Consider the following 17584-nt stretch of genomic DNA (forward strand, 5'->3'; position numbering starts at 1 on the left):
CACCATAAAAAAATTGCTTGTAGGTTGTTTCTATCGGCCTCATAGGCGGAGTCCCATAGAACTCTTAGTGTTGGTATGAATCTACTCTGGCAGCTCTATCCAGCCACGAAGTTATTTTGTGTGGGGATTTTAATATGCATGTAAAGTGGAATAATCCCGTAAATGACATACCAACCACTGGAGACGAAGACTGGTTCATAGACAATTTTATTCATGGACTAGGTCTTCTTCAGCACAATATGCACAACACCAGAAAGGACAAAAACCTTGATTAGTCTCTCCTCTTTTGAAAACTGTGAGGTCACACCCTCGTTGAATCTCGTTCAGTCAGACCACGAGTCGCTTTGTGCTATTTTCGAAATTCCGTTGAAAGCGCGAAGCTCTCCTTCTGCACCCCCAGGCATAAGACTAGCGTTGTGGGTGGAAGAAAACGCCATGGGACGCCGTCTGTCGAGCCATTGACCTTTTCAATTGGAACCTGCTTTCCGAAGGACCGTGACCGAGGCTATTGAACTGTTTACGGACGTGATTCATGCCCTAATTCAGGACTATGTACCACATAAAACAATGAAAAGTAAAACTTTCCCCCCTTGGTTTGATAAAGAGTTGCAGCATCTGTTACATAACAAAAAGAGAGCATGGCAACTGTGGAAATGTTTCCCCAATCCCCACACACACAACACTTTCAAAGCACTTCGAAAGCAAAGTAATGACCTTATGAAACAGAAATACACCGAATATGTCAACACAGTCACAAACGAACTCCTTACTAATTCAAAGAGATTCTGGACATTAATAAATTCACGGAGACAAGCCAAGCGCATTCCTTTAGAAGTAACACACGATGGCATTTCAGCTGTTGGTAATGATAGAGCTGAACTACTCAATCTAACATTTCAAAATATTTTTTTTTTTCAAATGATGTTTTAGATCATCCGCCTATCAAATCTATCTGCTCTCACTCTCTTTCTACCGTTTTTGCAGAACCAGGTAAAGTCTTGCACTTCCTTACATCCTTTTCTTCTCACCGAGCATCTGGACCAGACAAAATTACTACTATTTTCCTTCAAAAAATATCTCACTCACTAGCTACTCCTCTTGCAATGTTATACAATACGTGCTTCTCTGAAGGCTGCTTTCCAACTCAATGGAAGAAAGCAAATATCATTCCTATTTTTAAATCTGGAAATGCTAGCGATAATACTACGTTATAGGCCAATTTTTCTCCTTTCCACGCTTGCTATTGTCTACGAAAAAATTCTGAAAAAAATACTTCTGAAATTCACATCTCCTTACATTAACCCATCACAACACGGCTTTCTTCCAAATTCTTCATGCCTTACCAATCTGTCTTCTATGCAATCCTGTGCCATAAACGCAATTACTAATCGTAATCAGTTAGATGTTGTTTACTTTGATCTGTCCAAAGTTTTTGATTCAGTGGATCACCATTATTTACTGCATAAATTATATAACAGATTTAACATCACTGGAAACACGTTAAAATTAGTGAAATACTATCTAAGAAATTGACAAGAACGCGTTATACTTCCTGGAACTCATTCTAACTGGCTTCCTGTTATATCTGGTGTGCCGCAAGGAAGAGTTCTTGGCCCTCTGTTATTTGTATTATATCTGGATGACCTCGCAAACCTCTTTAATTCCCCCATCTCAAGCACAATTCTAATGTTTGCCGATGATTGCAAGATTATGAGAGAAATAAAACGGCCATCAGACATGCAAATTCTACAAAATGACATTAACAGATTCTCTGAATGGTGTACGCGATGGAAACTGTCCAAAAACTCTTCGAAATGCTCTTACATAACAATTTCATTGAAACACAACATTCACCAATCTCCCTCTAGCAAAAAAAGCACAACACCGAGATCTAGGTATCCTCATAGATTCGAAACTAAATTTCGATAATCACTTATCAACCAACACAAAAAAGGCAATGCGTATGCTAGGCCTACTTTACAGATTCACCGAAATCAATAACCCGAAAGCACTTTCCATTTACTTCAAGACATTTGTGTCCCCCATTCTAGAATATTGTTCACCAATCAGGAACATGGTTGCCCATTCTCATACCTCCAAGATCGACAGTGTTCTCAACTTTTTCCTCTGCATCATTCGGTATAGAGTGCCTGCCCTGAGACACCTGCCTAAGAGAGATCTGCTTGTAAATCTGCATATTAATACTCCAGAAACTCGTAGATACATTGCAGATATGAAATTGCTATATAAAATCATAAATGGAAACTTAAGATGCAGCATCCCACTCTACGAACTCTCACTCTGAGTGCCTAGACATAAAACGCGGAGCAAGGAAACTTTCCACAATACAACTCCCAGGCTCTCACTCATACAACGATCACTATTCCATAGGCTACCGAATCAGTTCAATATAATCTCAAACCAAATAGATATATTCACTTCATATTCAGTTTTTATCAGCAACATAGAAAAAGAAGTACATAAGTAATGCTTTTGTGAAACTGATCTATTTACCTTGGTACTTTTATGGCTTGTTTTATTTTTGTTAATTTCATGTTATCCTCTCTTTTGTGTTTTTAATCTTAGTCTATTGTTTTACTGTTGTTTCTTTCTGGTTTAAAATGGCTTCTGCTGTACTTGAAATTTCAATAAATAAATAAATAAATGTCGATAAACTGGTTTCAAATGGGAAGAAAGTTTTTATCAAGTCGCCTAGAAGAATATACATTTTTAAACAAAAATGTCCTGAAGCTCCCCTTCCCCCTACACCTGCAGTTACGTGGTGGGGCACTTGGTTGGATGCAGCTGTATATTATGCCCAGAACTTTGAAAAAAATTGTATCTGTTTTAAATGATCTCGACAAAGAAGACGCATCGCGTCTATAGAAATTCTGCAAGAACTGTTGAAGGATCCCTGCTTAAAAGTCTAATTGGCATACATCTTAACAAACCTGTCCTTTCTCTCTAATTTCATACGAAAACTTGAATCGTCCGCGAACACTTTGACAGCTTCCGTGGGTGTAGTCCGTATAGTAGAAACGAAACTGAAAGAACTCACTGGATCTAACGCAGAAGTGCTAATGTCTAAATGCACAGATTTTTTGGGGGAAAAACCAAGGTTTTCAAACTTTGTGCCAAATTACACATGTTTTTGAAGGTGAAGAAGAGGAAGCTTTGGAAAACTTCAGCGTTAGTGACATTTCGTGCTTCAAATATGCAATAATTGTTTCTTGTGACATGGAACGATCTTTCTCACAATATAAAATGCTTTTTTGAGATAATCGTCACAGATTTACAATGGAGAATTTGGAAAATACTATGGTGATCCACTGCAACTCTTCCAAAAAATAGCTTGCTAAGGGGTAAGCATTTTGAAACTGATTTCAGGTGTTTAAAATGCATGTAAAATTTTGTTTTTGTTACCAAATGTTTCTTTATTTTTGTGCCATATTTTCAACATTTAAGACACATAAAAAATATATTTCTGAGTTTTTTAGCACATAAAGTTCTGATCCGTAATTATTACAATATCTCTACCGTCCATCAACCATGCCAAACGTAATTTCCAAAGTCTCGTAGTGTTTGTAGGTATAAAGTTCACCATCTTGACCGATTTTACTGAAATGCAACACAAGATAGTTTTTTGAACGTATATATATATTTCAGCTTAAACATATATTGGTGACGTGTCGTAGCATATCCTGTTGGAACGCTACGGTGTACCATCTCGGCCACCATGCACCTCCCAAATTACGCACAATTTTACAAAGGTTTTATGAAAAGATTATAGTTCGAGTTCTAACCCTATTTCGGCTCAGATTTGTCCTTTTTTCTTCAATTTACGAAAATGTAACAAAATTGAATCTCTTGTAGGAGAAACATCTTGAAATACCTTGACCGATTTCGCTCAAATACAAGATTCCGATTTCTTCGAGGAGTCTAGCAGCTGAAAATTTTCAACTGTTTTTTTTTTTTATTGACTGCGGTAATTGTAGATAAAGTACTTACGAAATGGGGTGTCAGGGATAACCCTTTCTGCAGACACCCAACACACTAGCTCTCCATCATGTAGCACACCCTGGATTGCGTTTTGCAGACTACCGAGGCTCTTGCGTCTCGACGCACAGACAGTATAATCCTATGTGAGACTTGTGTTGTGTTCCGTCCATGTGTGTGTGTTTGTGATTGTTCTTTAATCAATTTAGTCTTATCAAACGTGGCAGAAAAGCGAAGTAAAATAAACCAAATCAATCTATCAATACTTACAAATTGGGCCCCGCTCCTATTCAGGCATCATCTTTCAAAGATTTTATTGCCAAGTTGACGTACTAGTTTTGATGAAACACACGTGTGAGGTTTGTTTCATTAGAACTCGCAGAGTTTGATGAAATTGATGAAGGGACACTCACAAGGAACACACATGCCCAGGCCGGGATTCGAACCCGGGCCCCCGGTATCCTAGCACGCTGTGCTAACCACTCCGCCACGGAGGTCGGCGCATGATCTTTTAGACATGGATATGTGTTATACTGCAGGAGGCCTTAGAAAGAGCACTTCGCGGGCTAACAGCAGACGTCGCTCGCACACTGGTCACTCACCCTTCCAGAAGAGTGCAGCGAGCTAGCTGTAGCAACCGGACCCCCTCATTCGCGGACCTGATTGGTTCTCGCAGACACACCCCCATATTGTCGTCTGCTGCAAGCCCGCGAAGCGATCTTTTTAAGGCCTCATGGAGTATAACACTCGGAATATCGACATGCTTAAGATTTTAGTATTATAATTTCCAGAAACGAAAATAATTTTTTACAAAATCGATATCTTCAAATGACAAGAGCATTTTATTTCATTTTACTTAAGAAAGATAAAATAAAAAGTAGTCAATATGTTATATTTTCATGTACAATTTATTATCAATCAAGAATGTTTAAGCCCTCTTTATAACTTACGAAGACAGGCACATTTTCATAACATCTCGGATTACGAGCCTCTTTGTACAGTCTTAGTTGCCTTACTTTTATTTAGTATGTTGTTCTTCCGAAAAGTTGTGATAGACTTTCACGAGAAACTAATTATAAAGTTTTAATACTTTTTCTTCCAACCGATAGAAAAAGTTGCAGAAAGTACGATGATACTAAGTTACCTTAATGTCAGCTCTCGCACCTCTTCCAGGAAAGTTTCCGTAAGAAAGTAACTTGATTTCTTTTCATTTAAGCCGTGACGTGGAGGTTTCCTTTGTTGGTTGAGGCTTATTTCCTTAAGTTTCCTAATGGTGCGTTCATGTAATGTTTCTTGCTTTATTTTTAATTACACACTAAATTTGAAATTCTATATTTTTTAATGCTTTAACGTTTCTTTTCAAAGTATATAGATAAATTGATCAGTGTGAGTTGTAACAATAATTGAAATTCTTAGCACGTCATTTTCGTGAACAATTTTCAAGTATCTTCACTCACACTTCCCCATAAAACTTCATAATTATGAGAAATTTTAATTAGTTTTACATTCCGTACATTTTCATAATTTGGCTGAAATATTCTTTAAATGATTACCAGTCGTTACAATGTTAATCTAGAGAAAATATTCCAGCTCAAGATGTTGATAGATACTGCAATAAATTTATTAAATTCAGGAGGATCTTTTTCATCTAAGCAACACATAGAAATGTTCTGCGAGTTAGTATTACGTCCTTCAACTGGAATTAAACTACCTTTATAGGTAATTGGGCGTTTTCCTTCTAGTAATAACAATAGCAAATGTTATTGATAAAATAAAACTTTAAAAATGACAGAAAAAGTGGAACGTTACATAGATAAATAGGGTTAGAGTTACCAAAATATGACAGAGTATTTAAAATATCACCAAATTACTTATCTTGGTTTGCAAGGTAGTACCAGCACATTGAAACTAGGAAATATGCATGTCATTTAAGTTTTGTGTAATTTACTTGAATAAATGTGACTTACCCCATAAATATTTTCCTTTTCAAATTGCGCAACTGCTACAGTACACCACGAGTGACTAAAGAAAAATAAAGAAATTGAATGAACAGTTAACTTTACCTGAAAAGTACAGAAAATAAATTAGAGCGAGAAAGTTACAAATTTTTCCCTTTCCCTTCATTTTTATTCATTATATATTCAGATATGGTAAGTCAATAAGCACATAATTTGATTCCATTGGAATTTGGACGTCAAGAATATTATTCTGACTGCACAAACTTTGCTTTCTAATTGGTACTATTACAAGAAGGGAATTTTGTTACTTTATGTAGACGCGCGTCAAGTCAATTCAGTAGATGTTTTTTTTTTTTGCTACGTGCAGCTAATTGCAAAACATATAGAGCAAAAAGTACAAATGAAATATTAACAGTATTACGTAGTAATCTTTACATATAGTATATATAATACGTGTATGTATGAGAAATGGGAAATTTATGCTGTCCCAATTTTATACTCTGTTTTCGAATGTGTAGTTCTGCTGCCTCGCGACACCGAGGATAAATCATGACTAAATAAAATTGATGAACTGGCAAATATAAAATATCCATATTCAGGCTGGAAGACGAACCCGGAACCTTTGATGAAAAGATCAACATACAATTCCTGATGCTGGATTTATCAGATTGTTGGTTGTTTCTCATGGTTTTGGTCATATTTTTTAATTGGTGAAAAGTTTCGAAATTATTCCATCTTTAAAGGTAAGGAAGGAGGCCCTGGATTGAATCTTTTTCTATCTGAACAATTGTTATTATACAGGTGTTCCTAATAAAGTTCTATAACATCAACTACCCGTAGATCGTAGTTGGAAGTTTGTAAAATTTATTGATGTAAATATTGATAATTGTATTATTATAATACTTAGAAGAATATCATAACGTATGCGAAAACTAACTTTTGAAAACTGTATTCATGATTCACGTTATCGACAGAGCTATTTCCTTTCCCGTGGAATAGTCTGCCTAGACTGTGGAAGATTTCTGAAACTTTTTTTCTTTCATCCCTTCCACTTTTTCCACGAAGCTAGTTTAATGCACTTGAGCGCTTATTCCTCCATGACGTTTACGAGAGAAATCCGGAAATGAAGCGGGATTAAAGTCAACTCATCTTGTATGCGAAGCCAGTGACCAGTTCCGCAGCCAGTTTCCTGGAGTTTTACGTGATGAACTATGACATAAATTCTGCAGCATGCTCGAGTGGCCGTTCGCCGGGAGAAACTGTTCGGATTTCCATCTCAATAGGGGAGCTTCGAATAGACCTTCCGGTGAGCCTTTATTTCTTTGTAGCACAAGGAAAGAACGGCCCTTCATCAACGGTCTCCATATGAGATGTTTTTGTGTGCATTCTGTGAAAATGCCATGTACACAAAATAGAGGAGACGGTAACATTAACCTGCTCTATCTTCAAATACTTCATTTATTCTATTAATCCCATTGATAAAAGATACGGTGGGAATATTTCAAAATAAGGTGATTTTAACGGAGTGTAAGTTCACTTTTTCGAATGCATGAATGAATTCATTCATTTTACTTGAGTATCTGCCACTTGTGCTATTGAGAGGATGAGGATAAATGTTGAACGCCAGAGCCTCGTTAGTCTGCAAAACCCAGTCCAGAGTGTATTACGTGGAAGTGAGTTTGACATTTCCGTGTCTACAGAAAGGGCCACCCCTTATGTCCCTTGACTTTTCCAAGTGCGTCAACCTGTTTCCCAGACTTGAGTAACTCTCTTGCACTTGTGAATGTTCCATGCTGTGCGTGCTGACTGTAACTCAAGGCTGAGGTGAGGGGTAAAACATACTGTGGAGAAAGAAGCCCTTCTTTTCACGGAACCATCTCTTGGTATTTCAGTTAGGATTAGAATTCCACACTGCACCGTTACCCACGAATAAGATGACGAGTCTTTCTTGCTGCACGAACGCGATCGACGAAGCCTCCTGCCTAGTTCACTCCCTCATTTCCGCCCCTCTTACAACGCTACAGTATCGCTTCTCGCTCTGCAGCCCACACGCACATACGAGAGCGCTCTCTCACAAATTCGGCAGGTTGACCTGGACTGCAGTACACCCTTTCTGCATTTTAGATCAACAAAGCGCTGGTGTGTGTATCCACATGGCACTGTGTTTTCCTATGTTTTATCCTTATTTGTACTGATTGCTTCTTTAAGCTGTTCGCTCACTATGGCGCGGAGACTACAATACCGTCGTGAATATTCCATTCATCTTTCTGACTACTCCGCGCAGACAAAGAGAAAGGGTAGAAAGAATGAAGAGAGAGAGAGAAAGTGAAATAGAGAGAGAGAAAAATAAATAAATAGAGAGAGAGAAATTCCCATAGTTGCCACCTACTCGCCGTTTAGGTGCCACACAACTCTTACAAAGAGGATAAACGTCCAGTGGCTTCGGTAGCCTGTAGCTCTCCTCCTTGCTACTGTGAAACGGGTATTGATTTTGATCGGGTTTATCCGCAAGGATACAGCTCGTCAACCCTATAGGTCTTTTCTACTCTTACGGCGATCAGTTCTTCATGCTGACAAGGGAAGTGGGGAGCGGGGATTACGTCGCAGACCAACCAGACAACATAGGTGGCGCCGAGAGTTACAAGATCGAGTAGGGGAGGTGCAGTGCGCACATCGTTTTACAGGCTGCCGGGATTCTTATCGCGCTGGATTGGTTGCTTCCCCGCTCCCCACTTCCCTTGCCAGCATATAGGGCGCCCGCCGTAAGAGTAGAAAATATCTATAGCATAGTTCTCGACGAAGCTATACTCTCTCCCGGCTATCTCTGGAGCAAGAGAACGAAAACAAGTCTCTCCGCAAGTAGTGTGACGGCTCTACCAGTGCAGACGTAAGGGGGAACATGATTGCGTGGAGGGAGGAGCGACTGCAGTAATCAGCCTTCGCAGCAGCGTGTAGTTCTTCGCTGTTCCCACTCGACTTCCCCTCTTCTCTGTCTCTATGCGCGGCCTTGGTCCCTAGAGAGCCGGGATAGAGTATAGAGGTCCTAGGTTTGAATCTTGATTACATGTTCCTCATCAAAACGCTGTTCATCCTCATAGTTGCAGTTATCCTATAGGGGTGGAAGAGCGTTGTAAATATGGAGCGCTGCCAAGATGCTTGTTGAAAAGAGCAGAACAACCTGAGGCCTATTACGCGAGCATATTGGCAACGCTTCATCTTCTTGATAGAAGACAGCGTTGCATCTACTGCGTGTAATACTGACATAGATCTCCTTTCGATCCTTTGCAGAAAAAGATTTAATTAATTAAGGCAAATCCCGAACAAAGGCGGTATCAGTTTTTAGTTTCCACTAATACTCTCCGCAAATTTGGAAACTTAATTTATACCTTTGCTGTCAAAGAACAGAGACGGTGAGCATTTTGCTTAGAACCGAGGAGATTGGAAGCTGCGTATTATCCCCCGAAATCTGAAAATGAAAAGTGGTAGACCGGATGCAAACAGCTTCTCTCCATGTCGTATGAGTAATCTCTTTTTTGTTCAAACTTTATTGAGTGGAGATAACGACCGTAGCTCTTTTTCTTCTTCATCTTTTTACTGGAACTTATCTCGCCCCATCTCTCGTCGTAGAATTCGGCATGTGCTTCATTGCTTTATTGAAAGTTGCACCTCTTGAAGGGAATTTGCCAGACTGTGCAAGTAAACTTTGTCATCGCACCAGTTGAACTGAAGGCAAAGCTTATCTCTTAAGCATAAGGGAAAAAACCCATAGCTGGAAAAAGGAAAGTGATGAAATGTTTTCGATGAACAGCAGTTTGGTGATATGAAAAGCTGAGAGAGTCCTCAAGCTTTCCCTTTATTAATGAGTAGTGAAATTGTTTGATTTTAAACATTTCGCTCGAAATGAGTCATGTAATAAGTTCAATAATTAGTAATATCTGACTAAAAGTGATCATTGAACAGTCGAGTGCATATATTGTATCACTTTGTGAATTTTGCATCACTCCTTTATTTCGGAATGAACAAACATAACTATGTTCAACTGCTATTTGGGAATAAATATTTTTTCTTCTATATCTGTAAAATATAGAATTGTAATTGTAAAATATTTTGCCTAAACACTGGAATCTGTGCAAATTAGATAACTGGTTTTGTCTTTTCTATCACTAGGTTCCTAAATTATAACCCCATATTTTACACGTGAAAACATTTTATAAGGTGAAAGCAAAAAGTAAAGTGTGCTTTGCACCACGCCATGATGGCGTATAGGGGGTGGGATTAGGGCCTCACACTTTCTTGATCTCGCCCAGAGCTGGGGTTGATGTGATCAGCACCCTGGCCGCCTTTACCCCCAGAGTTTCCTCCAGGTACCCACTTTATACGACGCTGGGTGGGTGCCGGAGCTGCTTGAACAGGTTGAAAAGTCCCGGTTCTCCCCCGCCGGGAATCGAACCCGGGTCTCAGATGCACTAACGACTGAGCTACCGCAGCTTCCAAAGGTATAAGGTATCAAATATCAATAATCGTAACAGTTTGTCGTAGAAATAGAATCGATAAATTATGTAACTAAAACGATCGAAGTCCTACGGAAACATCAAATTTTCCAAATATGAAAAAGTTCCATCAGTAGAGCTGAAAAGCTTAAGTGAAGTAAAATAAAACAAATCAAATAAATATCATATCACGATACTAGTAAGAAGAAATTTGAGAAAATGTTTAAGGTGTAATGAATTGGTTCTTCGTGGTTAACAGTTTTATTTTGTTTTTAATATTTCGCCCTGGCCATGAAACTTATACGCTGCTGCTGTATTTATATATTCTTTTTTATGTAACTTTCTGTCTCTTTTAGGCTAATCGCAACGATGAGGATGGATGATGAGTGGATGAAATTGAGATAAGGGGCACTCGCAGAGGAACGTCCAGGCCTAGATCGGAACTCAAAGCCTGGACCTTGGCTGGCAAGATGGTTAGACGACCACCGAGGCGTGTATAAACCGCTTCTACCGTTGATTTTGAAGGAACAAAGTTTTCAGGATTTCACTTTGTATGTATTGACAGTTTCGTTAACTGGAAAAAAGAGAGCGAAACAAATCCTCGTGTAGGCTGCTTGCTATTGATTGACTCTTCAAAGCGTATCCCTCTGCAAGATGTTGTAAAAACGCTTATCATATTTATCTCATGAATATGTACTCTAAACATGTAAATTAGTTCATGAATATGGATATGTTTGTGTTGAGCGTTAGCGGACCTGGATATTTATACCTCCCGTAACGGATCTCGAGTCACGTGTCCTGCTCATTACCTTTCATGTACAGCATTTTGGAGAACACGCAGTAAAAGCCACGCGCTAGCTTTGGAAGATGAGGAAGATAGCAATATGGGAGAGAGAGAGAGAGAGAGAGAGAGAGAGAGAGAGAGAGAGAGAGAGAGAGAGAGAGAGATTTGCTTCAATGAGGACATTAGTACCAGCTATAATTTATTGTTGGCCAATTAGAAGGAACAGAAATTCTGCATTTGTTGAAAGTGTGTGAGAAATATTAACATATATAGATATACTGTAACCTAAACCAGGTAATTTTCAGTGGATTCCATTAGGCCCACCTGTTACATACAGTTTTTTCTTTCCAAATTTGCACCACCACACATGCAGTGTTAATGGGAGACTAGGATGAATTGTACCAGGAAATTGGGTGAAAGTGTTTAATTAATGCACTGCAAAAAGTAGAAGCATTATATGATGAAAATAGAGTATCATAAAATGAAATCAAGCCCTAATATACAAGTTTGCGCAGTCATTATTTTTTCAAAATAGAATGTGATATAATACCTTCAAATATTTTATCAGAAGCTAGACTAATTAATGGAACACTTCATAATGTTAAGCGCGTTATATCTCTATATTTAATCCGTTTAATGTGTCTTTATGTGGAGCTCTATTTGTGGGGATCCAAAATTAGCAGTGCAACGGGAGATGTCTCGCAGAACACATAATCTGTATCTTGAAGCCATGTACTGTATAAAGAAAGAAATATGTGAGATATTGTAAACATCATAAACAGTATGCGATCATTGCCAACGGTATATTAATAAATCAATTTTTGAAATGAAAATTCAGATATTTGTTCGTAAATATTTTTATACTAAAGGCACTTTATATTTGTAATGAAAAATGAGACAAAAACGTCACTCTTTTGTGTTGTTTCATGTAGTCTCCTTTTTTGTAAATTTTTTTGTACTTAACTCTTAAACGTCCAGCTGGGAATTTGAGCTTCTAAGCGGAATTTACGTTAATGCCTGGCAGACAGTGTTGTTATGTGTGTTGTATGTGACTTCAGGAACGTACTGTAATGCTGCTGTTTCGGAGATGCATGCTTGTATTGGTGAATCAGCCTAGAAGTGTCATAGTAATTTGATTGTGTCAATGTAGGGGTTGAGGCAGATTAAATGGCTATTTTTTAAATTGATTTAAAAAAAACGCCGGTTTTCTCCAGTTCTCTTGCAGAAAGGAAAATTTGCAAGGTTGAAACGATCTATTTATGCCTGCAGATTAAGAGTGGTATGTATATCACACCCCATGTATTAACCATTTTGAACCCTCCACTCACCGGTGTTGTTTCCTGGGCGGAAGCGGGGGAAAAACTTCAAATTGGATGGGAAAAAAGTATGTTTAGCTTTTGTCGTCTACTTTTTTAAACAAATGACTCAAAATTAATTTTATGACCTTGAACTTAGTTTCTGATCTGTGCTTAACAAAACTGTGTTTGATATTTAAACATAATCGTATTATATTAGGATATATATATATATATATATATATATATATTTCACAATAAGAGGCATGTTGCTTCGCACTAGAAACTACCTTTCCCAAGAAATAACAAACAGTTGGGTAATGTTTTGTACGAGAATGGAATATGTATCATGCAATACGTAGGAACCTTTCCAAATCCTCGGCTCCTGTGTTGTCTCCGGAAGAGACAGACAAACTTCAAATTTCTTAAAATTATCGTCTTCTAAATATTAATGCAAACAAAATTTTTATGACATGAATTTAGCCTAATCTGCACTGAAGAAAATTGGTTTGATTTTTTCACTGAACCATTCGTAGTTTCCAATATATTCAAGTTCATTTAAAGCAGTACAGAAATTCAAATTGCGAGTTGAAAAACATGCTGAACGTTCAAGCTAATACCACTAAAAACAGCCTGAGTGTATAAGGGTTAATCGCGATGCTTAATACGTTATGGTGACCACTAAACTTCATGATATGGGTCATGAAAATATCAATTTTATTCCGAATTCTAATATTGTACGTCGGATGTTGTTGTCTTATATGTTAACAGCAAGATAGTGGTTAGGGTTGATTGATTGATTGATTTGGTGTTTTAAGTCCACTTTATGCACAGTAAGGCTAATCGAGACTGGACCTACAGTTTAAAGTTGAATCCTAACCACTATGTGCCTCCACCTGGTATCGATCCCGGGACCCCTTGATTACAAGGCGACGACGCTACCACTGCGCCATCAGGGAGGCACATGGTGGTTAGGAATTGTAAGAATATAATGCAAATCAAATATGTCTGGACATGATTTATATGGAGCCTGTATACAACAGGTACACCGCGAAAGTATATTTGCACCTAACTGTCATAAATTTGCTAAGAATAAATAGCTTTCTAAAGGCCACATAAGCAAGGGCTGAGAAGTATTTTGTAATCAAGGGATCCCAGGTTCGATACCCGGTGGAGGTATATAGTGGTTAGGGTCCCACTTTAAACTGTAGGTCCATTCCCGATTAGCCTTACTGTGCATAAAGTGGACTTAAAAACACCAAGTCAACAACTCAATTAGAAGTATTTTGTTACACATGTGAACGTCTAATCATTTATCACTGAGGAAAAAAATACCGTAATATGACGTTAACTAACGTGTTCTTAAAGAGAAAGACAATTTTTCACTTTTACAAATAACTTGAAACTTATTATGCAGAACAGTTGGCGATTCATTAAAGAATGCGTAGGAAACATTTTGTTCATCAGAGAACGTTAATGCATGAATATCTCATAATTTCCTTTATCTTAGAAGAAACAAAAGGGAAGAAGAAATGATTCTTTAATGTTATTAATACGATATTATTCAGGAAGTCTTAAGCCCTAGGGGCAATTAGAAATCGTTCCGAGTTGATAGAAGCAGTTCTCTGTATCTCGTTTTATTCAAATTCATCTTCTACGCACTCCTTTCTATGTTTCAGGTTCGAACATTTATTACCAGTTCTTATAATGCTAATATGCATAGAGGAACTTTATATGTAAATTACCGGCTCGCTCAAAATTATCCAAAAAACACCACTCGAATTATGTTCCATACCACTTCAACGTAAACATAATAAAAATAATATACGCTTCGCAACTTGTTGGTTGCCGAACAATATCTAAGTACAGGATTCGTTAATATGGCAACATATGAATTTAGGAACAACTGGCATTAGTCGCCGCTACGATAGGTTCTTTTACCATATAAAACGAATGTGATGAAGAATTTATATTCATACATATAGAAACTCTGTCAATTTAATAATAGGGTATTCGTTATCAACTGAAAAGGAAACAAAATATTAGAACATTACCAGTTTATTGCTCAAAGTACATCTCTTCTACATCGATACAGGAATCAGTACGGTTGTCCAGAGATTTAAACGACATCTGCAAATTCTGATGTGGTATAACTTGAAGATTTGACGTCACAACCTGTTGGATGTTCGTGGTTCATCAAACGTAAGCAATTTTATCAGACTTCGGGAACAGGGAATTATCGCAGGGAGATAAATCTGGGAAGTAGAGATGATGATTCAACATACTCACTTTTCTTTTCGGACTCGGAATACCGGACAGCATTATCATTAAGCAGAAACCAACTGCCTGGCTCAGGATACAAAGGTGATGCACGGATAGTTTCCTTTCATAATAATTCAGAGCAACATGATAGTAACAATCAATTATAGTTTTACCCTCTGGAACAAATACATGCCTAATATGCCTTCGTTATCATGTAAAAAATTGTCTTCACTTTTAAATTCTGAGCTGCATTTTCTTGCCTCTTGGTAAATTTAACGACTTTCATCCTGTGCTTTGGAGGATCGTTGCAAAAATGCTAACTCTTATCCTATGCAACAATGAAATTCAAGCATTTTTTAAAATTCCTGTGAGCAGTTTTCAGAATGTCTTTCATGAGACTTGATGTTCATTCGCTTCTTCATGGCTATTACGTGACGACACCTCCTTCACGTCATGGCTGCATAACTCCCAGCATGCCTATCGGAAGTTCATGACGTGTTGCCAGGTTGTAGATTTTGGAACACTACTTTACAGACAGAATTCACGCGTGGGATAACCAAAATTATCTCATTACTTACTTATCGAACTGTGTACCATAACTATTTGAAAGAGAACTTGAATTAGATGAGTAATGTTGTGTGGGCAAATTGAAAGCAGATACATTTTTCTTAGGTTTGAAACTCAGAATCGGGTGCTACTTCTCCTGAAGGAAATTGCCATCAAGTTTTAACACAAACGGGGGGAGGGGGGGGGGTTGTTTACAGAACTTAGGCAAAACTTGATTTACAATACATTGCACAATAGTGTTCCATCCACAGACATGCATATTTTCCCAGAGTCTTGGTGAAAAAGGATTAGGAACATGAGCAACAGTTTACTTGTGCAATCATGTTTACGTTTCAAAAGACATGCATCCAGACATGTTATGGAGTAGGGAGTAGGTAGGACGCTGAAGTCTTGTTTTTTGTTGTTGTTTTTTTGCTCTTGCAAGAGCGAGCCGTTCATAAGTTCTAATATCACCATATCCATCAACAATTGACATTTATTGAGTACGAAGCTGAGTAAATACGTGACACAAAAAATGTTTTAAAACAGTATATATAACAGTTGATTTGGTGTAGGATTCAACAACTGTTTTCTTGTGCTCATCTACTTTGAATTTCTTCTGATGGCAGCAGTCATCAAAATTTCTATGATATTCAGTTGAATTATGTGATATTTATTTATGATCTTACTTTGGTTGGTGGACAAAGGCAGAAACATTTCTCTAAATTAATCTGTGGTAAATGAGATAAATTGTAAGTCATTACAATTAACAAGCAAATCTAAAATAAGAAATAGTGTAGTGATGAAGACTATAATTTAACCTCTAATTAAATTTTGGGTAAATTTTCCTTATCATCAATGTTACATAGCATCTCAAAGATTTTGTTTTGCTATGTAATACATTTTCGATCCTACGTTGAAATAACCAGTAGTCTTGTTTCTGGCCTTACAACATGCTTCCAAAATATGTCAAATATTTTGCAGACACATTCTATACATTTTTTAGTATTATATTTTCATGAATATTGAAAAATTATTCAGATATTTTATTTTATTTCAGGCTTCTAGAAAAACTGCTTGTTCGTTGCCCAAACCGCCACCGCTGTGAGGAAATTGTTCTTAGAGGCGATTTAGAGGAACACCTAAGTCGAAGGTAAATTAGTTTTAGTTAGCCATGATGACTTTATTATTGTTCCATGTCAGTTTGTAAACTATCTTGTCCACAAATAGGCGTGTTTACATTACGAAATAGAGCCCATAGAATTTATATATATATATATATACTGCTGGACAATGAAAACCGGACACTTTAATATTTGACATCTGAATTGCAATAACAGCTCGCAGGTATATTACAGAATGTTCGGCAGATCATGTAGTACCATATGCACCATTCATAGGCTCGGACTTTGTTTATGTATTCGTACTTAATTCAGTTTCTGCAACATTTAGTTAGCCCTTGTACCAGAGCTTTTATCGACCCATTGCGTTATCACAAAAAATGCAAGTGTCCGGTTTTTTTTGTCCAGCAGTATATATATATATATATATATATATATATATATATATATATATATATATATATATATATATATATATATATATATATATATATATATATATATATATATATATGTGTGTATAGGTATATATCTTTCAGAATATGTAGTTTCTTGTCAAAGAAAAAATGAAATGGATTAGATATTTTGCATAACTCGTACATTTATGTTTATTGTCAGCTTTGTTTCTTATTTATTTGAAATCATTTAAGATTTTTTTTTAGTACAGATTTTTACAAAGATTGTCGTTAATGTTTTGGAAATTGACAAATGTCCGCTCTTGACAGTATCACTTCAAATAGCTTTTCTGAGTCAGGTTTTTCGGAGCGCAGTGCTGATCACATTTTCTCTATATACATCTAAGTAAGCTTTTACACCAAAGAAACTCACCGCATGCGACAATCTCCTGGTGTGTTTCTTCAAAACGGAACATGACAAAAAACAACCTTTAACGCCACAGTGTCGTTACACGCTCTATTTGCATGTGATCAATTATATTTCAAACGATATGTTGATCTCGCTGATAGCATACGTCTATAGCCTTGTAATAAAAGTTCCCATGTTCGACTCCCGGTGAAGGTACATTGCACAGTGGACCAAGCCGATTAGCATATCTGAGCATATAGTGGACTTACAAACAAACAAATTAAGTTATATGCTTGCAAGATCTATCTTAGACCAATAATGTGTAACA

At 37.3% G+C, this 17584-nt stretch overlaps 1 protein-coding gene across 4 annotated transcripts in view; it reads left to right on the plus strand.

Moving 5' to 3' along the window:
• The window catches only part of LOC145984022 (ligand of Numb protein X 2-like), an 881878-nt gene that overhangs the window by 308642 nt on the left and 555652 nt on the right, over nucleotides 1-17584 (plus strand). For all 4 annotated transcript variants that reach the window (XM_083117335.1, XM_083117333.1, XM_083117336.1 and 1 more), the window contains exon 3: nucleotides 16392-16484. In XM_083117335.1, coding sequence (XP_082973461.1) covers nucleotides 16392-16484 — 93 coding nt within the window. The remainder of the gene's footprint in view (nucleotides 1-16391; nucleotides 16485-17584) is intronic.

This window comes from Lepisma saccharinum, chromosome 2, assembly GCF_977018435.1.
Source record: "Lepisma saccharinum chromosome 2, izLepSacc3.1, whole genome shotgun sequence".
In the NCBI taxonomy this organism is placed as follows: domain Eukaryota; kingdom Metazoa; phylum Arthropoda; class Insecta; order Zygentoma; family Lepismatidae; genus Lepisma; species Lepisma saccharinum.